Below are 25,767 nucleotides of genomic sequence, written 5' to 3' on the forward strand. Positions count from 1 at the left end.
TTAGCAGTCTGGAACGTATGTACTTGTTCTCTCTGGGGTTTGCATAGCCTCTTGCCTTGCATCCGTATGTAGACGCCGCTGTAGTAGTCTATGCGAGAGATGGCATTGGCCACTGCGAGGCCTAGGGCACGTTCAAGGATGCGTCTGCAGAAGTTGTAGTCTGCCTCACAGGCATCCGAGGTTCACATTGTTGCTTTCCTGGTGAAAGCCAAACAGGGTGGAATTTTACTCCTATATTTTGATCGTGCCTGTGGGGGCTGCAGGAATCACACAGCAGGGGGCCAGTCAAACAACACTGTTAAAGCGGTGGATGATCCTGAGGCCATGAGGCTTTTCACTCCATTGAGACAGAGCCACTGCTGATGAATCTGTTGATATATGTGTGCAAGAGGCGGTCTTGGTGTCATTGCTGTTGAGATTCTTGGGGTCTTCATGAGCAGATGGGTGTCATTGTGTTCAGTTGAACTATGTTGTTTACTGATAATAATCTGTAACTGAGCCATGTACGACAACATATACAGTGAAGAGTACTAACGGTGGGAACAGGAGACGCATACTGTGGTTTACTTCTCTGATTGACACTTGACACTAGCCAGAACAGTGACAATAGCAAACGCATTCAAAAGAAGACAAGATGGCCTTTGTGTTTTTTAAAGCAAAGCAAAGTGAGCTTCACATACATATAAGTGTGAGAGTTCATTCAGACAACTGATTTGCAGCACTGCACATGGTGAGTGGTAAACAGAGGCTAGTATATTAAAACATCACGTCTCCACCTTATCTGTGGCACCTTCAGGCTGTCCTGGCCTTCTAGCCAACAGGGACTTGTAGGGAAAGTGAAACTCCAAGTTCTAGGATGTAACATGTGGATGGATGAAAAGCTGGACTGGCTAGTACTATCTGTGACATGGAGCCACGTGGCAACTTTTGAGACAGAAAGCAGGGGTGGACTCCAGGAGGTATTGTCCGGCCTCAAAACCCTCTTCCTGTTGAACCAACAGAGGCGCTCAGTCTTAAGACATATCACAGCATGTAGCTGCAAGGGGGCAAAACATACATTTTCCTGCAGCAGGATGAGGAGGGGGGTGGGGTGTAGAGGCCGTAGGTGAAGTCCCAGGGGACTGCAGAATAAAACATAACACATTTTGGTTGATGGACCCTTTTAAAATGCACATAATCCCTTCCCTCTTAAATCACATTAAAATATTAAGGGCTCCTCTGAGATCTGTCACAGTGACTCAGAACACAGCACCATTGTCCTGATTGGAATGGAAATAATAGATGACAACATAAATATATGCTGTCCTTTTAGGAAGCTTGATTTGTTACCTTTGCCTCAAATTGTAAAGCGCTTTGATATCCTTCGGGATCAAGTTCGCGCTATATAAAACTTTATAAATAAAAAAAATAAAAATGTGAAACAGAGGCATCTCTGGGGATGCGGGGGGTGGGGGTATGCAGTGGCATAGTTAGACCTTGTGCCGCCCATGGCGGGTTCTGTGATTGCCGCCCGCGGCGGCCGCATGTAAGGGGGGGATGCTGGAGATTGGCGCTTGCCACCTCGCAATGGCCGCAGGTAAGGGCAGCGGGGGAGGCCACCGCCCCCAAAACTGCCCCTCTCTCCCCCCTTTTCTTCGCCAATGGGGTTATGGGCCTTTTTTTCTCTGCAACTGACAAAAGCTCATATTTAAAAACTATATGGAAGAATGAAAGATGAGATGGAAAAGCGAAGGATGATGCAGGTTAAAGTGAAAGAAAGGGGAAGGTAAGGAACAGTGAAAGAAAGGTAGGGTGGGTGGATGGATGAGTAGGGGAATGGTTAAGGAAATGGATAGTGAATGAATAGGACGATGGATGGATGGATGAAAGGATGGCAGAGTAAATGGAAATCTGAGTGGATGGATGAATGGACAAATAGATCAATTTATGGATGGATGAAAGACTTTATTTGAAGATAAGTAAGTCAAAGGATGAATGTACAGGTGGACAGAAGTATGGATGGATGCATGCATAGATGATGGTTGCCTACTTATGGGCGGAGAAGGATTGAATGATGGATGCATGAATGAATGAATGAATGAATGACAGAAGTAAAGGCGGACCAGTGGGTATCAGCAGGTAGACTGAAGGGTGAAAACATGAATGGATAGATGCTTGAATGAAAGGGACACAGCAAACTCTTCTAGGGAGGGTTAAGCTCACGTACTTCGCTTGCCTGGTGCCATCAATGCTTTGGTTCAAAGTGGGAGTTGTTTTCACTTTCTGGTTACTCCCTCGGTGTGAAATAAAGGCCATTGAATTAGATTCAGCCACAACTAAAAGTACATAAAATCAGAGTACACATTTATATATTCTAAGGTTACGTTTTTGGTCTAGCTGTGATCTTGAGACTTGAACGGTGAAACACTGAAGCATATCTGCGATTTTCATCAAGAAACATAATGTCATTTTCCATGGAAACTTAAACTACGGGTTCTGTCAAAAATAAACAAGCATTGAAAATGCAATAGGTCGGGCCTTTGACTAAGTTAAAGCCATCTGCTTTGCTAATGGTATTGTATAGCAAAGCAAATGGATTTAACTTATTAAAAGGCAAGACCTATTGCATTTTGAATGCTTGTGATTAGTGTTGGGTAAAGCACTTGCTTGCACTTGGCGGTAGGTATATAAATTGGTCATAAACCGATGCCCTTGAGTCCTCTGTGCAAGTGCTGACCTGAAGACAGTCAGGTAACACCCTATCATAATAACTACACTGTAGTGGTAGGTTATTAATTATACTAATATTGCCCATACACAGAGGATACAACTGCTTTTTTGCGTTTAATAGTAAGCATTATCTACTGTAGTATTGTTTACTACCTAATTCATTAGTACTCGGCTTCTTACCCTCAAAAGAATGAAAGCTTCGGTTAGTGCTGTATGCACGTAAATGTTTCCATGCACAATAGTCCCAGGTCTTTGTAGAGGCTGCATAACCCTCTGATGAGGGCTGGAAACATTACCTGTAGGTTCCATCTGGAACACAATATTAAAGGAACGAGCCTACAGACCAAAGTTCTATGGTTTGGATCTATGACCTGGAGATGACACATGGTGCTCTGCACTGCAGCAGGCACATTGAGCACCTGAGCTATTTTATTAGTACTGGAAACTGTGTGCCACTGCAAAACAGACATCTGCAGCTGACCCCCTCACCACTGTGATAACATACTAGCTGACACACTTAGCCACCAGATAACCACATAGCTCAGTCTATTGAACCTCCTAATGTGGAAATCTGAATGCATTTTTAAACGTTTACAGCCAATACAGCGTTCGAGCTTAACAGCAAGACTGGGGTGAAATGCGTCATGTACAAAAATATGTAATGTATACACCTATATGTGCATGTATATTGTCCTGGTTGGATCTTTTAATTCTGTACTTGCACTGATAATCGGAAAACTAAAACTGAACTAACCACGGCAGAGAGGGGGCGCATGGCGGTGGCCCCCTCAGAGGTGGTGCCTCTGCCTTCTACACTAACCTGACCTGACTGGTTAGCACTTTCGGGGCGCTGGGGTGGGGGGGGGGACGAGTCAGATGTTGTGTTCACAGACGTAGAGCAGTCAGGCACCCCTCCCAGCAGTGCACAGAGGTAGAGAATGCCATGGGGAATATGGAAGCTTCATCTCTTCTAGGCAGCTGGGTTGGGATCCCCTTCAGCCAGTTTTCCTTCTGCAGAGGCCTATCGAGTGCTTCTCTTCCCAGAAGCAAGGGCACATTCCTTTCCTGTGGGAGATCTTCGATGCTTCCAGGAGGACTCCTCACTCTTCAGGTTATGTTCCCTAAACTGGCAGTGAAACTGGCTGTCATGAGCACCCATTCTGGATCTGAGACGTTGGCTGTAAATAACTCCTCCAGACCCCAGGACCTTTCTTTCTGCCTTATCTCATTACACTGAGACCGCTAGTGCTCATGCTTGATGGCCATAGGTGCTGAGATGCAACCAAAAAGCATCCGCAGACTTGGTACATGTCATGAGTAAATCAGGGCAGGTGTGCACATACTACAAAGCGATGCAGCAGACATTCCCCTCTCAGCATCTCCTCCATCAGCCATAATTCTGAGCATTAGCCTTAACCCCCTCCATTATCATTAACTTGCCCCATTAGCTTTCTTTTTATTAGTCATAATTTGATACAATAGTTGTATCTCCTTTCTTTAGTCTGAACGTTCATTTAACCTTATTGCTCCATCATGCTGGTATTAATTCTCACTGATAAATATAACTCTCAGAACTAGCCTTAATTCAAACTGATAATTTTAACTCTCTATTGTAGCCTTAACTCTCCTAGTTTGCTCCATCTCTGCAAGTTAAATTGAACAATCCAGTTAAATTAACTCTACCATTAAACTCAACTCTTGACGTCCTCCTCACCCTTGTTGACCAAAATTCTTGTGTGATTAGCTTTCTCGCTCCCTGTTCACCGACCTTATCTTCATTCTTAGGTAAATCTTAGTGATTTCATACCAGTGTTGGCTTAAACTTGCCTCATTTGTTTTAACTCTTCATATTAGACTTAACTCTATCCATTGCCATCTTTAACTCTTGCTGTTAACTTTAACTCTCAGCATGAGATTTATCTATCCCATTAACCATAACTCATCCATTTATCCTAACGCCTCTCTGTTAACCTTAACTCTTTCCTTTAATCTTGCTCTCAATATTAGCAGACCCTTAAATTAGCCTTACCTTGCCCTTCAGCCTTAGATTTTCCAGTAGGCATATGCCATTTTTACCCCATTGCTGTTCAACACATTGCTGAGAAAAACCATCACTTGAACTACTGACACACGTCAACCACTCCACCCCAATCAAAGCAATACTTCTCAAGAGTGGTAACAAAGCAGCCACAACTTAAGGTGAGGAAACGGCCTGGGTCTGGGTTAAGGACTTTCAGAGAGACATACTCTATCCATTTCAGGTAGGTGAAGAAGCAAGAACGTATAGCATCTGGGGTGAAGCTTCTTGTCACGAGGCGTCAGTTTTATGTGGGTGTTTTTGGAAAAACATCTATGGTAAACTGAAAGACCATATCTGTGCATTTACTCTTTCCACGCAGACATGTATTTTCTGGAGCAAATACATGTATTCCACCATACAGCAAAATTGTGGCACTGCTTTTTAGTAAATAAACTTTCTTTTTTTTTTTACTCAAACCACGCAGTGCAAAAAATAAGATAGATAAGAGGGCACTTTCAAGTTGGTTATGTAAAGACGGTGGAGGGGAAATTAATCAGTTATTCTGAGCTCGCAGGCTCCCAGGATACAAGCGTGAGGGGGTGACACCATGAGTTACCCGCACCGAGAAATAAAAACATTTCTCCAAATTAAGACTTGCCTCGAAGAGGTGTTATGTTTTTGGGCAAAAAGCCCCTTATGCAAATATTAGTTGATAATGCTTTGGGTCAGAAACCATGGGTGGTAGCATGTACCAACTATGGGACCCCCTCTTCATTTAAAGTGGTAGAAACCCCTCTTTTGTGTTACCTATAGGCAAAGATGTGCACTGAAAGTAAATAACTAATCAGAATTTTGAACCTTCTTTCCGTCACCTTTTGTTACTTAGCACCCTTGCAAAATGTTGCTAAATCTGCCCCTCATATCCTCAAGTGACAATTACATTGGGGAGTAACAGTAATAATGCTGAATGAATAAATGTTTACATAGCTCAGTAACATTTTTATTGTTGTCACTACAAACATGAAAATAATGAAGATATGTATTGAGTGAATGAGCTGATAGTGATTCAGAATCGTAGCTTACAATATGTACATAATACAACTTTTAATTCAAAAGTGAAAGTTATGGGCATAACTATTGAGTTCCATTGATTTGTGAATAAGATACTTGAAAATCATGCTTGTCTAATTATATATGTTAGCTATGGTCATTTGATTTTATATGATCAAATAAAAACTGCTGAGAATTTTATAAATTGGACTTTAGACTGATTTTTGTCAATGTTATGATGAACTAATATACATGGGACCTTTAGTGCTAAAAAATTCTACGTAGGCCTAATTTGGGTTGAGACAATAGTGGGGTGATGTGACTGCATGGTATATTGTCATGCAAATTTACTGTTACTGTTTGGTCAATCGCTCTAGCACTGTGTAATTATGAGAAATTCCCCATGAAATGGAGAGTTACCATGTGGGTCTGATTTTCTGAACACAAAACCCATACATATTTTGCCATTTCATGGGGGTTTTAAACATACATTTACCAATTGCTCTGTACTCGTGGTAAATGTATTTAGTAGGCGGTGAATGGGGTGGGGCGGGGAGATGGGTTGGGGCAGTAGACAGCCGCGGCCCGTGGAGGGAGCTGCGGTGGGGCAGTAAGGCGGGGTGGGGGAGGGGCAGGGTGGTGGGTGCTAAAAAATGGAATATAGATAATTGAAGGTAAGTAAACAATTTAATCAATAAAACGAATTTCGTAGCGCGGGCTGCATCGCATTTTGCGATGCAGGGTGTGCTACGAAATTGGTTTTATTTATTAAATTGTTTACTTACCTCAATTTATCCATATTCTGGTTTTTAGCACCCCCATTGTGCCCCTACCCCGTCCCGCCTTTCTTCCCCACCGCAACTCCCTCCACGGGCTGCGGCTGACAGTAGAGAAGGGAAGAGGACTTTTTCCCCACAGGGATAAGCATTGTACGCTTCCACGTTAAAATCCAGGCTTTTCCCTTTTCCCTTGTCCCTGATTTCTTCATCCCCAAATGCGTTTGGATTCTCAGAAATGTCTTTAGGTTTTGACTGATATATATTATACAAAACTGTAAAACCAGTGTTTTTCTAAACTGTTTGGTGTGTGATTAATGTATATGTAGATCCCAAACAAACTAATATAAATCATTGGCAAGAGGCGATCCTATATAAATTATTGCAATTCATTATAACCAACTTTCAGAGGTATACTTCAAACTACTTCGAAATGTATGGAACCTAACATTCCCATTTAATATAAGGACTATGCTTAAATACCTTCATTTGTATCGATGGCCAAGATGAGCCAGTTTATGATACGCCTTATCTCCAGTTTATAACATTCCTTATCTCTGAATGCTACCGGGTTCAGGATCTACAATACTGTGGTCAAAAATGCCTTCATTAGTAGTGATGACAAATAATAGGCCCTGTGGTCTGAAGCCCTACAAAATCATAAGTGCAGAGCAGGAAGTCTTCTGCTTGCCTTGGAAGGAGTTAACCTGTGGAATAAGATTCAACTCGAATTGTGACAATAAATAAATCTACAGTCTAACACAGTTTTAGAAAACATAATTTATATTACAGTTGTACCTGTGCTTAGGTTTTGAGCCACAATCTGCCGTCATGCAGCAGGTATTCTATGTTTTGCTTGACGGCAGGCTCATGTGTTATACTATTATAATAACACATCACATGACATAAGTTACACACAGCGGGGAATACATTCATGGCCAGCACTACTTTTTTACCTGATATGGCAAATCCACTGAAACCCACAGCAAGGACCAAGAACGAAATAGCTACTCCTCTACTGTGAGAGTACCCTACGACCAGGAGAAGAGTGGCTTCCATCCCAAACCCTAAAAGACAGAGAAAAGAAAACTGAGGGCAGCAACGACATTTATAACACATGAATGCACCATGCATACAATGCCATTTTTGAACAGGGCACTGTCTAATTGAATGACAAAAACTCTACCGTACACTTATGATTACATTATATGCGTGCATGGCTGCAGCACGCGACTGCACCAGCAACAATAGAGCCAGACCAAACCATGGGTCCTCTAAAAAAATATATAAATGTGACAGTTACTTTCACATACATTTGGATAAAGTGGAACTCCCTCCCTTCCCACCTACAACTGACCCAGGACCACCTCACATTCAGGAAACACCCCAAGACCTGGCTCTTCGAGCGGGAGCGGCTCTCCCCCTCCTCCTCTAGCGCCTTGAGACCCCAAGGGTGAGTAGCGTGCTCTACAAGTGTATTGATTGATTGATTGATAACATCTACTCTGCACGACATTTATTACTAAAGGTCTGACTTAACTAGTGGAGTAATGTTCGATAATCACACGTGTTAAATTTATATACAGTGCGTTCTAACTGGAATTATTGAGATAGTCTAAGGATATTTCACCTTGGTGAATAGGTGGTAGTGTCACATACATCTTCATACAAAAATGAATACGCTGTGAATCTAAATGATAACATAGGTATTTGGCGATAATCTCGAAACGCTGACATGCCTTTGGGCCGTGCTCTAACACTGGTCTGGGTCATCCTTAGCGACTATTATCAGAAGCTTGAGGATGTCTTTGGAAGTGAATGGACATTGCATGTTGACCCACTGTACACGCACCAGACCCCGGTCAGACTTCAGGAGAGAAAAGGTTGCCTTCCAGTAAAGTGGATTGCAGTTAGTTTTAAACAGTTCAGGGATAGGTTGGATCCTCTAAAGTAAAATCCCTTTGGACAATAAAGTTGTTCTTTTACCTCAGCAATCCCAGTGTCACCTTTATTGGAAAGACAGCTAATGTTATTTGAGTTTGACCTCATTTTTCCAAAGCAATTGGAAGAATTATGTTTATATTATTTTTCACCACAGTCCTAATCTTTCTCGACTCTGACCCTCGTTGACAAATATTTGACACCCTTGATTTACAGACTCCTTTACTGTGCATCAGTGATAATCTTCACTTGAAGATAAGATAAGATACTGAAACTATGGTATAACTTTCATTAAACACATACAATGCAGAGATTGGCTTACCTCCACAGTTCATCATTTTTCTCACAGTGGTGGTTGACAGGATTTCTTTTCTTCGCAGGAAGTCTGCAATTTGCCCCCCAATAGGCACAATAATTGTCATCACTAAATGTGGCAAGGCAGATAAAAGGCCCACCTAATGAAAGAAAAATGGCAGATACATGGCTTGACAAACGAGAATGTGAGGAGTCATCTAAGCCTATTACTGTATTTGTTTTGTCTGATGAGCATGTACATAACATTGAAGTTAACATTTTAGGAAAAATAATTAAAGGGATAGGTTTGGCTTAATCAGAATTCAACTGCATGTCCAAAGTCAATAACTGCTTGCCAGTAGGATAGTATTAGGGTAGGACATCCGGGTCGGTATTATAGAAAGTATCCCAGGGGCCGCAATGGATATGTGGGCCTGGTTTGTGCGCCTCCTGAGTACTTTGTATTACTTAAGTGGTCACATACACTTATGCAGCCTTTCTGTACTACAGATAGCACTTGTGCACATAAACATAGACATATACAAGACTTAGGGCCAGATGTAGGTAATCCAAGTTTACCGACTCTTAAATACCGAATCATACAGATTCGGTATTCAAGAACAGGTAAATGGGATGTAGGTATTTTTTCATAAGAAATTACCGAAACAGAAAGTTTCGGTAATTACCGAATCGGTATTTACAGATTTGGTAATTGGCATTCATTCCTATGGGCCTGGAGGCCCATAGGAATGAATGTCAATTACTGAATCAGTAAAAGGGGGAAACATTGAAGGGTGGCAGGGTGTCACTTTTTGTATATGGGTGCACATGTTGCAGACATACATGCCCTAAGGGCATGTATGTCTGCAACATGGCACTGTTGGAAAAGCAAAAAAATGCTTTTTCAAAGGTTTTCATTATTTACCACCAACTTCTAGTTGGTTTTTAAATAACGAATCCTTAACTGAGGAATGCACTAACTTGAATGCTCCCTACATCCTGGATTCGGTAATTTACTGAATCAGTATGTTAAGAATTCGGTATTTTACTGAATCCTTAAATTACCGATTCAGTAAAATACCGAATCCTACAAAAATGCCACCTACATCTAAAAAGCCCAATACTGGTCGGTAACGGCCGAATTTCGGTAATTTCGTCCGTTACTGACCGGTATTGGGTGACCTACATCTGGCCCTTAATTATTACATAAATGTATTATCAATTATCTCTGTATATTACATTTACAAAATGTCCATCGAGGTGCTTTCTACACAACTTACAATTTTGCAGCGCTTAGTATGAACCCCGCTCAACCTCTTTCACATTTCTCACTTATGTGTTATGTTCGTAAAATCCATGAAGTATCCTTTGTAATACATGCAAGTTAGGAGTACTCACACATGTAACGTAGATGAATTATCAGCAATTTACGATTTTTGATATTGTACAAAATTGCTGGAGCGTTTGCATGAAAACTGATTTTTTCTCAATAACGATTGTGAATTCGGCCTTAAATTGTACATACAGTTTACTACTTACGCAAGCCTTGACATGAGGCAGAATAGCACTCCCATGGGTATAAGTACAGTTCAAAAACCGTAGCTTTCTCTCCTATCAGTTTTTCACTTCATGCTTCTCTTTGACTCCCTACCATGCTCTTCTACCTTTTGCTAGGTTCACATGATAGAAATACCGCATACATATTACAGGAGCACCTACATTTGTTTTCTTTGGTGTTAGCTGAACACAGTGACACCCAATATTATGGCATAATACTCAATGCATTTCCTCTGAGATGTGCGAAACGCCTTCAATGTTTCAGAACCACAAAACTAGACAAGATTTTGCTTTTAAGAATAACTGCCATCGTTGAGGAGGCGAAAATTACCAGTGAGAGTTATCTGACCAAAGAAAACTCTCAATGTCTTTTGCTGACATATCATTGTATCAATTCCTTATTGATACCCTGCAATAGGTTCCAAGTTTGACACTTCAACTAAACTTGCTAGACGAAATCACTTTAGACACATACCTTGTATGCAAAGATAAAATAAGTCCTCGACTGGGAGAGCACTTTTGATTTGACTTTATTTTTGCCTGAGACTCTGTTGGGCCAAGATTTTATCCCACTATCATAGAAGCTATACTCCCAATTTAACTTGCTGTCCGTGTGGAGTCTTGTGGTTGATATATTTCTGCACAGTTATGCTATCCTGACACGGATTTCCTCTAGCCCTTCCCTGGAGTTTGTGGCGTGATTATTGAACATTTTTTTATCATATGAGGTAACATCAAGTATCTCTAATGAACTCAGTACTTCTACCATTGCACTCGTGATGAAGAGTGCTACTTTTACGAAATGATGAAATACTGTGATGAGAACCATCAGAGAACAAACACAAACTTTATGTAAACAACATGACCTACTCAGGTTGGAAAAAATCAAAGACTCTATTCACTCTGTAAGTTCATGACCAAATTTATCTTTATTACATCTGCAAAGAAAACTCCAAGGCGTTCCTCACAGGTGTAAATGTATTTACTAATGTGGATTTCTGCATCAGGAGTCTAGAGAAATATGCAGTAGTTTATTTCACTCAAATAGTGGTAAGCGGACATTCCAAAGCACGCTTTGACCTGGAAGTGTCAGCATTCCAACAAATATGTGCTTTTGTGGGCACTCCAACCTCGTATCTGACATCTTCTCACCCTGTAAATTATCGTATGGTTTGAGTAACTCTCCTTCCAGGATGTGAAGGGGAACGGGTCTCCCCCAATTTAGCTTGGGTGTGTAGAAGTAGAGCTTTCTCAATAGGGACATAGGATTTCCATGCAGATATGGTCAGATGGTTTTGAATACCAATGGATAGAGTAACTCCCCTTCCAGAATGGGAATTGGAATAAACCATCCCCAGATTTGCTTGGGATGTAAGGGAAGACCAATCTCCACATGGAAAAAACGTATCCCTGCATGTTTGTGAATACAAAAAACAGTACACTGAGGTGGAGATGTAACTTTTCACCAAAACAATTGCAACTACTTTGAGTGGTGCTTTATTCCTCAGTGCTATAAATGTGGAATATTATCCCAGAGTAAGAGCAAGTAGCTTTCCACTCTTAAACAACGTTGGTGCAAAAATGGATCCTCAAATTAGTTGGACTTGTCTTGAGTGTATGAGCAGTGTATGTTAGATGAAGCCCTGAGTCTCAAGGTAAATCCTCTAAGAGGCTCAAGTTACTTACTATGTTCGGGTGCAGGCACTTCCACAACACTAGGATTCCTATGTGATCTTTACCATGCCTATTAATTTCTGATTAAATGGTGGATATTTTTTGGGTTGTTGTTTTTGGTTCGGTTTATGATTTCTGCCTATTTTTTTAAAGCTTGCTTTAGACCTCTTAGTTCAGTTCACTGCTGATTGGACGATGAAGTCCAATTGTGTCCTGAGGTCCTCAGGACACAAGAGGACCTCATCACCCCACCAGCAATGCAACAGAAGCCGCGTTTGCAGAGTGGTGTAAAAAGGGGCATTGCCTCGGACCACCTCTCTGCAACGCAGCTCTGTGGCGCTTACTGGAGGTACCGGGTGGGCTAGTTGGCCCTCAGGGACCCCCAGGATTGATGGGGACTTAATTCCACAATTTGCAACATGTCAGGGGGTGTGTTTGAACACTTATCATATTAGGCCCCGCCCCCTCCTTGCACCACTGTGCAAACGCACCCTCTGGAGGGTTGTAAGTTTGGTAATTAAGTCCTCTTGAATCCTGAAGTTCCCTGGGGGCCAACTAACCCACCAGGTATCTCCAGTAAGTGCCACAGAGCTGCATTGCAGACAGGTGTAAAAAGGAGCATGGCCTCGGACCACCCCTGTGCAATGCAGATCCCTGGCGACCCCAGCTCGAATTCCGCCAAAATTATAAAAAAAATCTGGGTTTTTTTGCCCTGAGGGTCCTTGTGGGACCCCCTGAGCAGGCCTAGAGGGTCAGGGTGTTTCTACCCTGCCCCCTTTTCTTGTTTATTAACCTTTTTTTCACATTTTCTGTTGACTCTGTTTTACCGAGTCACAAGATGCGTGGCAACACTTTCTGGTTTGGAGTGTTGACAGCCAATTAGAATGAAGCTCGTGGTCAGGAGGGTTCACGAACCCACCGCTGCCCCAGATATTGAAACTTTTTCTTTATCTAATTTCTCAGGAACTACTAAAAGGATTTACACCATTTAAAAAAATGGCTCTTTCTGAACCAAGACCTACCTTTTTTCCAAATTTGGTGTAATTCCGTTCAGCAGTTTGGCCTGTAGCTTTGTCTAAATTTTCCAATGGAAAATAACATGGGGAAACCGTGTTGTGGGACCACCCTTTTTTCTAGGCCCCTGCTTGTCGAATCACCCCAAAACTTCCAAGACAGGAGCTTACTGGAGCGGCCCAATAGTTTCAAATTTTCACGAAGATTCGTCAACCGGCGCCAAAGTTATTAGGAAAACAAAAAACGCTTTTCCTATGGAAACTAGGTCCTAAGTATAACTACCTACTGGCGACCGCCAGTAGGTTAAACTACTAGTATAAAGAGAGAACAGAAACCTTTTGGCAAGGTAAACTCGGGAACCACAGCGCCAATCCACACACCCAATACATTGTTGGAATCCTCAGGGTGTGTAGATGGACAAAGGCGACATAAAATAAAAATAAAACGTAAATTAAAAAATTAAAATTTACAAAGTAGTCCCCTAAAACTAGCGCCGGCCGCGACGTAGCGCTGACCGCGACCTAGACGTGCGTGATGATGACAAGCGGGGAGGAGCGGGGAGGAGCGGTGAAGAGCGGCGAGGAGTGGTGGTGAAGTCCGAAGCTCGGGGATGAGCGGCGGCTCAGGTAAGGTGAGGCGGGAGGCGGTCTTGGCAATGTCGGGGCGGGCGGGGGCCCGGGAGTGGCGGTGAAGTCCGGAGCACGGCTCAGGTAAGGCAGAGGCGGGAGACAGGCGGGTGGGAGGCGGAAGGCAGGCGGGCGTCTGTACACAGGGGCATCTTGAGGACTTCGGAGTCCCCTTCTTGTAATAGTTTTTAATTTATGATCCAATTACAACTATTTCTTGCCAGGCTACCAACAACGCACAGGCACAGGTGTCCAGATTCTAAATGTAGAGCTAGTGATGTGTGTTTTGAATATTTTAACAGCAGCAGCTCACTGATATTACTGCAAATAATCTGTGACACCCCCCATTACTCTTATGTGAGGTCCTCTTTTGATCTGAAATAAGCTTTTTTTAATGGATGCTGCATTGAACATAGACATAACATTTCTCTGCAAAATGTCTGTAATAACTTTCAAGCATCACCCACATTAATATAAATGAAGGAAAAATGGTTATTAAACCAAGCTGTTTTGGAATTATTCTAGGATATCCGGGCAAGACTCTCTGCAGAATAGAGCTGACTCCACCATGGGCCCCTGAAAGGCTAGGGCCCTGGGCCCTTGGGCCTGTACCTACTTTGGCCATGCCTTAAAACATCTCTGTAGGTACGATGGGTTTAGTGGTGCAGCAAGAGGAGGTAGGGGTGCGATCCGCCTTGGGCGGCACACGTTTTGGGGGCAGCTCCCCCCTTCTCTTAACTGCCGCAGTCACAGTTGGTCGGTGAGGAAATCAGCAGCACCTCTCCCTCCTCTTACACACGGCCGCAGGGTGGCAAATTCAGGGGTGGCCACAGGTCTAGCTAGGCCACTGGATGGGTGCGCAATACAGGTTTGTGCTATTTCTTTGTGGAAATTACATCCTATTGAAAACCTGCTGATTCTGCTGATCCCTTTCTATTGGGGGCCTCTTCCTGCACCACAAACATTGTTCCCTCTTTCTTCATTTTTCCTCCCTCTTCCTTCCTGTCCTCCATGATAAAAGAAGGGTCTGCTAATAGCACTAATGGGACCCTTCACATTCCCGTACACATTTCCCAAAAGATCACCTGCAGCATGTAGTCATTTTTGTCCTGTAGCACTTGCAGGTTGCTGATAGTTTTATTGCTCTCAGCATCTTGTGTAAAAAAAAACTCTCACTAACTAGAGTTGTTTGTCTGCTTTCTGAGTTTAACTTCAGTCAAAGTGTGCGACAGGGACATAATTGAAGATGAATAGATGGCCCACTTCTTTGCCTGCACTACTATAGATAATCACATTGATAAAAATGATAGAATCGCACCAGTACTGGTGGGTAGTAGTAAGTACCACTGGAAGGTCTAGCAGTAGTATTAAAAACAGCAGCAGTGTGTCCCACTATCCACCTTTTACATTGAGTTATTGTATCTCAGTATTATGTGTTCTGGTGTTGCCTACATTCTAAAAGTAGTGACACGTTTTTATAGACTATACACACTGTAAATTAATTACATTAGAATGTTGTGTTAGGTGAAGACTCACAAAAATCTGTTGCTATCCAAAGAGTTATTAACAAAGAACGTGCCTTTGTTATCATCCAGTGTAGGTATAACCTTTTTGACCATGATTTACTAAAAAAAATGAAATGTGAAATGAGTGAAGTCAAAACATTACAAATGAAAAATGCCTGTATGAAATGGGTGTAATATTTGTGACACCATCTGCCGTGCACTAAATATATTCAGCTGCAGGAAGAAAAATCATTTTTTTCTGGCTCGGTTTAATGTAAACACTTGAGAAAGCTGAAAGAAACAAAGCTGGAGTATGGATGGGCTGCGTCTCTCGGGGCTACACAGCCCCTTCTAAATGCAATTCATTAAAAGAATATCAGGGAACATTCTCGAAGGCTGCCTGCGCCTCAGTCATTGTTTGGTGCAACCTTTTCATTATGCGTCTCTGTGACTGACATGGTGAGAGATGTGTCCTCGCAGCTTCGCTGCATAGAATCCATTTGCTTTTTCCCTCTTCAGATCCGTGGCTCGGGAGATGGCTCCGCCGTCGCTGGCTGCGGAACGAGGCAGCGCTGTGACTTTTCAAAGCCACATGCGACTGACGGCACACAAAGAGCCGGCCCGGGAAAACACAATATGCGCTCCAAGCTGCTAAGTGTTTCATCGGAGGAGAGCATATGCGCAGAGCGACTGCAGCAAACAAGCACTGTCAGCCTCCAAATGCAAATGGGTACAATATCAGTGGAGAAGTGTGGCTCACTGGTAAGAGCAGGCATACCCTGAAGCAGAGGTCAGACCCGGGACCAGGGTTCAATTCCCGACGAAGCAGGGTCTGACCCCAAGTGTCCACGGACTCGACAATTCTCACTTCGGTGCCTACTCGAATCACGGGTTCATACTCTGCAACTCTGGGCAATAGCTTGCTTAATCTCCACAACGCCCCCCCCCCTCCCTCGCGGCGGGATGCCTGGCTTTCACCTTGGGGATGCCCAGTACGGGTTATCCCACAGGGAAAAACCAGGACGGGTTCCCAATGCAAGCGCCGAGATGCCCAAGGGTAAGTCGAGCGCTATATAAGAACACACACATGCATACATACATCTCCGGAATTGCACTGTCTCAGTCCTTACATCGAGTTATGATAATAGCTGGTACTGGTTGTAATTAAAACTGATTGGAAGCAAAGAGTAATACCTGCCTGGTCATTGAAAGCCAGCATGTAAGGGAGTGGATGATTGATTAGGGTGGATGGGAGGGCACTACAAGGTAAAAGACTGTTTCAATAATGTGGCCTGGGCTCAACCTCCTGGTAGCTGTGGCACAAAGCAGACAGGCTTAATTTAGGGGAATGGGGAGGGTATACAGCACTAACAAGAGTTTGCAAGTCAATTATAGATCATTCAGGCAACATCCTTTCCTGGCTCCTCATAGACCACCACCCCTTCTACCTGGTGTTGATCCTTATTATAGATGTGCCCGCATTATAACAGCCCTGAGAAGACCCTAATATCGAGTATGGATTGAAACGTTGTCAACAAAGTGGTGTAAAAAACCAACCGATCATGTAATTATTGGTTCACATGCTTTTTGAGAAATTCAACTGGTAGGATGTTATCAGCTCATAGGCGCCTGTTTGTACTTTTGATTCTTATATCTTTGCTGTATATTGTGCTGTCACTGGCTTTGCACTTTAGTCACATTGCACTGCTTTGGTATTATGTTTTACTGCAAATATTTATTTTGTTTTTTGTATAAACCGATGCAACAAAACTGTTTCCATTTACATTGTGGTGTACTTTTGTGAGGTCAGTGTCACTAAAATGTTCATTGCTTGAGATTATCTAAGCTCCCAGTAGTCATGTCTTTTTCTGAATGACACCAATGAGAACCACTGTTGCATAGGAAATATTGGAAACCAGACTCCAAGTCGTTTTTGATTGAGCTTTAAATTAACCAGCAGTGCAAGCCTGAAGCTGAATCTGATGAACTCTACTCGAAACCAGGCAATTTTGCAGCAAGGTTCTGCTGACAATCCGGAGGCCTTGGAAGTACAAAGAATTTCCAACTTTTTTTTAGAGTTTTTGGAGCAGCTCCTCGTGGTTGATTCTCAGGGATAGCAAGTGGAGGCCAGGAGTCAACCCAGCATAAGCCAATTCAGGTTCAGGAGCTACTGGTCGGCAAGCACTTTAGGAAAAGTGCTTCATGCAGCTTGTTTTGGCCTTGTAGCCACACAAACAGTGCTTACTTTGAGGCAGTGGTAGCTGGTGGGAGCCACTGGCTCTCATTTTTGGGGACTGGCATTTATTTTTCCACATCCAAGAGTAAGAGAGGGAGAACACCCACAAAACTGAAAAACGGAGGAAGAGAAAGTCCCAAAAACTGTCACAAGGGGAGAATGCATTGAGATGAACAGACAGGAAGTGTCTGGTAGTGGATTAAAGAGACGCGTAGTAGAATTAGGCCTTGGTGTACAGTGTGTCCACATTCAGTTGCATCAGCTGCAGGCTTCAGAGCATAGTTCTGAGCACCGTCTCTCTTTCTTTAACAAGTTAAGCACTGAACACAGGGGCTCAGCTAACTGTCCCCTGGAATCCACTGCTTGATCATGTGTAGAAGTGGGAGCAAGTCCAGCCCTTTACATCTCCATACAGGTTTCAAAGAGCAAGTCTAATCTTCTTCTATTCCTCCACAGGGCCGGATAGATTCTGATGAGCTATGTCGGAAGTGCCACTTCTGTAGTATTCACAAGGCGTTGGGTGGAGCGACGCCCTGATCCTGATCCTGATCAATGAAAAAGGTTCCCAAGAGCTATCCTTTATATTTTTGCAGCACATCCTGTTTGTCTTGCTACAAATGATTTCACTGTGCACAATGTTAAGTGAAATACAAGTTGGCATAGCTATTCTGTCCTTGGAGATGGCTTGTGTACAGCAAAGGGCATGTCTTGTTAAATGAGATATCTACTTCACCTCAGCTACACCTAACTGGTTCTGAGAAAAGTGTCCTTCTCACTTGATTGATGCCAAGATGACTCAGACAGCCCAGGAAGCAAAAGGCTTCTTTTCTCTTTACACTTAACTATGTATGGGTAGGCCTCACCGAAGGCTGAAGGCATTATTTATGCTCTGCAAGCAGTTTTCTCATCTCGTTAAGGAAGAGCTTTAGCAGGCAAACTGCTGCCAGGCTAATGATTATTAGCATACTGGAGTTAAGGCAGACAAAGTTTAACTTTTTAAAAGTGCTGCAGTCTACAGGTGACTTTTAACATTCCCATGCCAGTGGTGTGTTTTTCTATGGTATTTGGACATAGTATCGATTTAGAAATGTTGAGCTACAGAAACATTGGGGCAGAAAACTGCTGCTAAAGCGGCGATAATGGGCTCGATAATATATAGAATATATAGAATATAGAATTCTATAGAATATAGAATTCCAATAGAAGCCCAGGTTAGAAGGGCATCTAACCTGGGATTCTATTGGAATTCTAGAGAGCATATTATCGAGCCCATTATCGCCGCTTAAGCGGCAGTTTTGTACCGCTAAAGAGGCAATAATGTTATCTCCATTCTAAGTATTATGCCCCTCTGAGTTTTAAGACTCATGACACAAACAAATCATGATGCAGAAATGTCATACTCAAGAAAAAATACATTTATTTAGGTAAGTAATATTGTTTTTAGGATTATCTATTTTACTAATATCGTTTGCAATAATATAGGTGTTAAAAATATATTTTTAAATTATCTTTATGTGTTTTAGTTCATATATCAATTTCATATGTTTAATACTGTTTGTATAGTTGTTGACAATATTTTTAAATATAGTTTGTAATTTTAAGTGATTTATAATTGTTACTTAAATTGTTAATAGTGATTTATTAGTGCCATATTGGGTTGTGAGGTTTGTAGGGGTACAGGATGGGTAGTTAATTAAGTATAATTCACTATAATTAATTATCATTCATTATTACATTAACTAATAATTATTTAATTCCTAATTAATTATGTAAACTGTGTACTTTTTATTGCTTTAAATTTATATTGTAGTTGCAGGTTTTTGGGTTTGTAGGGGTATAGGGTGGTAAGCTAATTGAGCAATACTTGATTATTAATTAATTATTAATTTAATATTATTTATTGATTGTTAACAATTTAAATTTAAATTGTGCAATTATTATATTTTTCAATTTATAATTTAGGTGCAGTTTGTTGGGTTCCTAGGGGTAGATTGTGGGAAATGGTTTAAGCAATATTTGATTAATACATAATGATTAATTTCTTCTTCATCACTTAACTGATTGTTAAATAGGTTAATTGTGTTATACTTATTTATTTTAAATATATTCTAAGTGTGACCTGCTAGGTTTGAGAGAGTATAGTGTGTGAACTTTATTAAATAATACTTTAATTAAAAAAATCTGAATTAATTATTACAATTTTCTATCATGTAAATTGTTTAATCTGTATTTTAATTTTATATATGTATGTGTTACATTAGCGTTTTATATTTTTGCCCAATTGATAGGGTTTTTAAAATATGTAGTCCAACACTGTTCCTACTGTTGCACAGACTGAAATGGGAATAGTAAATGTAACCCCTTCGAAGTCCCCTCGTGTTGGACAGACTGGGGATCCAATAGTAAATGTTACTTCTCCAAACTCAACCGCTTTCCCTACTGTTTCAAATACTTGAGTAGCAATAGTGAATTTTACCCCTCTCAAGCCTAAAGCTTTCCCTTCGGTTGCATAGACTGCAGTTGGAATAGTACATTTAACCCCTATGAAGTCTAGCGCTTTTTTGTTTAATTTTATATTGAGTATTTATATAGAGATTTTTTTAATTTTTGTAATAATTTTAATAATTGTTTTTTTCCAGTAGTCTTTTATATTTAATTACTTTGGTAATTTATTTTTGAGTTTTGTTCTTGTGTTTTCATATCTTTATGTTTATTTAAGTGTATATTTATATATTTATGCCTTTTATAATAATAGATTAGAAAAACAATAATTCGAAAAATGTAATACAAAATTAAATATACCTACTTATTAATATCATTACATTATATATGTATATATATAAACATGTGCATATGTGTGTGCGTTTTTTATGAGTATTTATTTATACTTATTTTAAAATATTTAAAATTATGTATTTTACAATAAATTAATATTGTATCTTAAAATAATTTAGATGTAATATTTTATACTACATAAATACTTGAAAATAAATACTTTTTGGGTCTTTTTAATGATATTAGTATCAACTATATTTACTTCTGATATTTTTGCACTTACCACCTAAGTATAGATAGAAAGTATTTCTGTCATCAATATTTTTGTCTCTACATTTGTGTAGCACGATATTTGTTGTGCCAATATTCTTTCCGATTTCCTGTTCTTACACCATATACAACGGTCTTACTATAAGTTAAAGAAGGACAAGTGAGAGGTAGCCAGCCTTACTATGCTTTAAGGGTCAGAACACATACACCAGTACCCCAGTGTGCGGAGTTTAAAAACACAGCAATACCAGTCATTAGAAAATTGAGGTGATGACGCAGAGTGGCACTTTCTCACACTGCAGCAATTCAGAAACAGGCTAAATAAGTTTTCACAACTGTTCTTTGGCATAGCGCCTGTTGTGAACTCAACAAACATTGCGCTAAATGACTTTTTGACAGTGCTGGTATTAACAGCACACATAAAGAGGGCAACAATTAAAATATATACCAAAACAGGCGTGAATATATTTGCATGCATTTGTAGAAAGCAGGGAATCGTTGACTCCACTTATGGAAAGGGGCGACCATTCGGTCCCCCCGAACGTATGGTGGAGTACCACGATCCCCCCGGGAAGCCATCTTGGGCGGGAGGCGAGTCTCGGCTGGTATGCCCGAAGCGGCGTAGCCGGGGCGTGCCTTTTTCCCGCCCTAGAATGGGCTGTCCTAGACACCGACGCGGCCGACCACGCCCTCGGAGGCAGGCGGGGGCGGGTTTACGCCCGCCCTGAAGACGGATAAAAGGAGCGGAAGCCAAGAAAGCATCCTCTTGTTCCTGTGCTCTGAAGCTGCACCTCCCCGCTGCACGTGAGCTCGAGACGGAACGAAGAGCCAATTTTGAGCGTTGTAATCTTTCTTTTGTTTTTCAGATATCCCGTCTGAGAATGCCCAAGAAAGTCGGAAAGCGGGTCGGTACCGAGCAGATGCTCCGGATGCTCATGAAGGAGATAGCCGATTTGAAGAAAAAGGTGGAGGCTAAGGACGGGGAGGGAGGGCCGAAACGGCCTTTGCAGGGATCAGTCCCCGGTGGAAGAAGCAAGAGGCCCAGAAGGGGGGCACTTGGGGGGGACACCCCGGTTCCCGATACCCCACGTGAGGAGCCAATCCCGGTGCCGAAAGAGGGGAATCCAATCCCTGTGGTGGTCACCCCCGTGAACAGGGAGGATATGCCCCCCGAATTAGCGGCACAATTGGCAGCGTGGTTGGGAAAAGATAGCGAGGGCGCCACGGCTGACGACGCCCGGGCAGTAATGAGGCAGCTGCGGGAATCTAGGGAGGCTGCGAAGGCAACATCTTCTGTTCCCCCACAGGTTCCGGCGGCTGAAGGTGCAGCAGGCCCAAGTTCGGCGACAAACGCAGGGTCTACTTCAGGTAAGCGGCCATTGCCGATTGCGGGGGAGGGGTCTGTACCTTCTCGAAGGGAGAAGATTGCCCAGCATGTTCCACTAGAAATTAAGGAATTGATTTGGGCGGATAAGTATGTAAACATGTTTTCATTGCTTACCGACCATTACGAGATAGAGCATGTGAAGAGCCAAAAGGAGCTCATGCATCCGAGTGTTTGGCGCGCAAAAATGGCCGCCTTTAAGGTTGACGAGAACATTGGTACTTGGGGCAGAGCGTGGGGCATATTTACCTCCATCATGGGCGAGCGCAGGCCCGAGTTGCTGACCGAGTTACCTATTTATCAGTCACGTATTATGGAGTATTCTGTGGCATATGGGGGCAATCAGTGGTTCTGCTATGACATTCTTTTTAGAAAAGCTAAGGAACACGACCCATTGTTGACTTGGGATTGTTACGACTCTGTGTCATGGCAAAAAATGGAGAGTACAAGAATGTTGAAGGTACCATTGGTAGGGAGTAACGGAGGGGAATCTTCCCGCCAAAACTCTGGGACACCCTTTCGGACGGGTGCAGGTAACGAGTACCACTCAAAACCGAGTGGCAACACAGGGAAATGGGGGATCTGTTGGAATTTTAACAGAGGGAAATGTACGAGGCCCCAGGGGTCATGCAAATTCAGACATGAGTGTGGGGGGTGTGGGCAGCCATCCCATCCTGAGTCCTTGTGCAGAGCCAAAACGGGTGATAACGGTGGTAAGGGAGGCACCAAACAGGTCTGATATAGTCCGAGGGCTGCCTTTACCTACCCCGATTGATACCATGGCAATGATTCCTTGGCTCAACGAATACCCGGATCATGCTTCCGCTGGGGTGTTGCGAAACGGGTTCTCATATGGTTTCCGCATCCCAGTGGGGGATTTTCAGGGTGTAGCAAACTGTAAGAATCAACTGTCGGTCTTGCAGCACGCGGCGGTGGTACAGGTAAAGATTGGGAAGGAGGTGACTCGAGGTCGTGTTGCCGGTCCATTCGATTTGCCACCGGTTGCTAACTTTGTTTGTTCCCCTCTAGGGGTGGTCCCCAAGAAGGACCCGGGTGAGTTTCGGCTGATACATAACTTGTCAGCCCCACGTGGTCTTTCCGTGAATGACGCGATAGACCCGGAAGTGTGTTCAGTGCGGTACGCATCTTTTGATGAGGCCGTAGCCATGTTGAATCGCCTGGGGCCCGGGGCGCTGATGGCAAAATCAGACATCGAGTCAGCGTTCCGGTTGCTCCCGGTACACCCAGACGATCAGCGTCTTCTTGGTTTCATGTTTCAGGGACGCTATTACATGGATAGATGTATGCCAATGGGGTGCTCGATTTCATGTGCCTATTTCGAGAAGTTCAGTTGTTTTCTGCAGTGGGTATTCACAAGGAAGACAGGTTTTCAACATGTTATGCACTATCTCGATGATTTTCTGTTTTTGGGGGCAGCCGGGGATCCTGAGTGTGGACAGGCTTTACATGAATTTTGTGTCTTAATGAATCGATTTGGTGTGCCATTGGCGCCAGGTAAGACTGTGGGTCCCTCGACCTTGATCGAGTTTCTGGGGATCGAGCTCGACTCGGTAGAAGGTTGTTTTCGATTACCCGAGGAAAAAGTGTTGAAATTCAGGTTATCCCTTGAGACATGTATTCGTGCAACAAAAGTAAACCTGCATCAATTGCAACAGGTGGTGGGTCAGTTGAATTTTGCCCTAAGAGTGATGCCAATGGCGCGCCCCTTTTCCCGCTCGATTGCACAAGCCATGGTCGGCCTGAAAGAAGGACATCACCGCACGAGACTCTCGGCAGAGGTTCGCCAGGACATGCGCATTTGGTTGGCATTTTTGGCGGATTTCAATGGTCGAATTGTCTGGAACAAACCAGCGGTGTCCTCAGAGGAGCTGGGGCTTTGGACTGATTCGGCGGGGAGTATAGGTTTTGGTGCCATATTTGGTACACAATGGTCGGCTCAAAAATGGCCGTCATGGTGGCATGAGTGCGGGTTGACGAGTAACATTGCTTTTCTCGAACTTTTTCCTATTTTGGTGGCCCTGAAAACGTGGCCCGGGGGTTTCCGTGATCACTCTGTGGTGTTCTGGTCTGATAACATGACCGTGGTTGAGTGTATCAATATATATTTAACAAGATATAGAGAGCAAAGGGATTTTTATCCACTCAAGTGGACGGATGGGTACTCCCAGTCCCCTGGTTTACTAGTTCTATAACAAATAGGAGGAGTACCACCAAAGATGAGGCTATACAGCCAGTATCGGTGGAATGAGACCGTGATTTGTAAGAAGAAGTCCTTCTTTGTTTTTTAAGGAACCCCTCACTCACCGACCTGGTCGGTGACATGCTTCATCATCGGGGCCACCTTGACAGCCGAGTGCCGTCAAGGTGTGCTGCGACACCTGAAAATACAGTGGAGCGGGTATGTGAGTGATGAATGTGAAAAAAAGGTCAGTAGGTTAAAAATTGTCCTGGTATGACTTAATAATATTTATTGTAAGGCTACTGGACAATGTTAAAAATAGTGTGTGTAGATACAGTAAAGGCGTTAATAGGACCTAGTGTATCTGAATTTATGTGATAGGTCTACATGTTTCAAACCATAGGTGGGAGTTACCGGTTTTTCTTCAGGACCATAAAAATGAAAGGAGTTGGGTGGTCAGGGTACACTAACGCCCTGCCATACCTGCAACCCTCTCAGCAACCTATTTAGCAATTTGCTAAATGGGTAAAAAAACGCAACCAAGTATGGTTACTGAAAATGGCAAAAACCTGTGAAAAAGAATAGGATTATAAGTCACAAAAGGTTGTTTACATGCCTGTAACGTAGTGAAGTGACGTAGTCCGTTCTGTCTCTGAGTCATTCCACACACCGTAACAGCGAATTGTGCAGCATGCGGTGTACCAGTATAATATATAGATGGGAACAGAAAGTTTCCTTGAATAGCACACCTATCAATATTGGTGTGACCGTGTACATATATTTCTATGTTTAAACCAGTCATACACAGGCTCCATAGTGCGTGCCTAACTCATGACTGTGTTTAAATTAGTGTCAGGAGAATGCCGACGTGGTAATATGCCAACTTGATCCAAAAGTCACAATACATACAAGACAAAACAAACACACAACATATATATTGTCAAAGATTTAAGAAATGCTCACTTCTCAGTGGAGAAATGCTTGCTGCACGGGAATTGAGGGGAGGCAGCAAAGCTCAAAAGAACGTATTCTGTGAAACCAAGGGGAAAAGAATAACGGTAGAGACAAAATCAGTATACCGATTGCTCTCCTATCTCCTTCGCGGAAATAGACCGGAAGCCGAAGCGTTTCCATTAGCGAGGGTGTTACTTACAGTTTTCTGGCTTAACGAGTGACTTCTCACCTAGTCCGCCCCTCCGTGTACCCGTGTTTGGCAGAAAGGCAGCGCCGGGTTTAAAGGCGGCTGCCATTGCGGGCGCGGAGGGCGTGGCTGGCTGGCGTCGCGTGATGACGTCACTGGATCACGTGAGCGTCGCGCGCGCGCCGGGTTGCTGTAGCAACCAAAGGTAAATACAGACCTCCGTAAAAAAACGGAGCGTGTTATTACTGGCGATCAAAAATAAGGGGATTACATAAGGAAAGGGTAATGGCGCATATATGGTCACTAGTTTTAATAAAGTAAAGGGACATGCAAGTATTATGCACGAATTGGAGAAAGGGGGTAGGGGTTGATATTTTTACTACATAAACCTCAGTTTGTGAATGGTTTTAAGGAAAAAGTGCTAGGATGAGAGGAGTATCTTTCTCACTATTATGAAAGAATGTGGTGATTTCTGAGTTCTTTAACAGAGTACAGAGGCCCAAGGGATATTATCATTGAGGCCATGTTTGTTGGTGGACAGCCTATACACCCATCTTTGTTCTTTTTCAAAAAGGCGTTTCTGGATGTTCGGTCC

General features: G+C 42.7%; 1 protein-coding gene across 1 annotated transcript in view; it reads right to left on the reverse strand.

Annotated features, from left to right (window-relative positions):
* Positions 1-25,767, reverse strand: part of SLC17A6 (solute carrier family 17 member 6) — a 404,282-nt gene that overhangs the window by 79,341 nt on the left and 299,174 nt on the right. The window contains exons 9-10 of the mRNA XM_086959494.1: positions 8,819-8,951; positions 7,512-7,622 (exon numbers count right to left, since the gene is read on the reverse strand). Coding sequence (XP_086815620.1) covers positions 7,512-7,622; positions 8,819-8,951 — 244 coding nt within the window. The remainder of the gene's footprint in view (positions 1-7,511; positions 7,623-8,818; positions 8,952-25,767) is intronic.

This window comes from Lissotriton vulgaris, chromosome 2_2 (genome assembly GCF_964263255.1).
Source record: "Lissotriton vulgaris chromosome 2_2, aLisVul1.2, whole genome shotgun sequence".
Taxonomy (NCBI): domain Eukaryota; kingdom Metazoa; phylum Chordata; class Amphibia; order Caudata; family Salamandridae; genus Lissotriton; species Lissotriton vulgaris.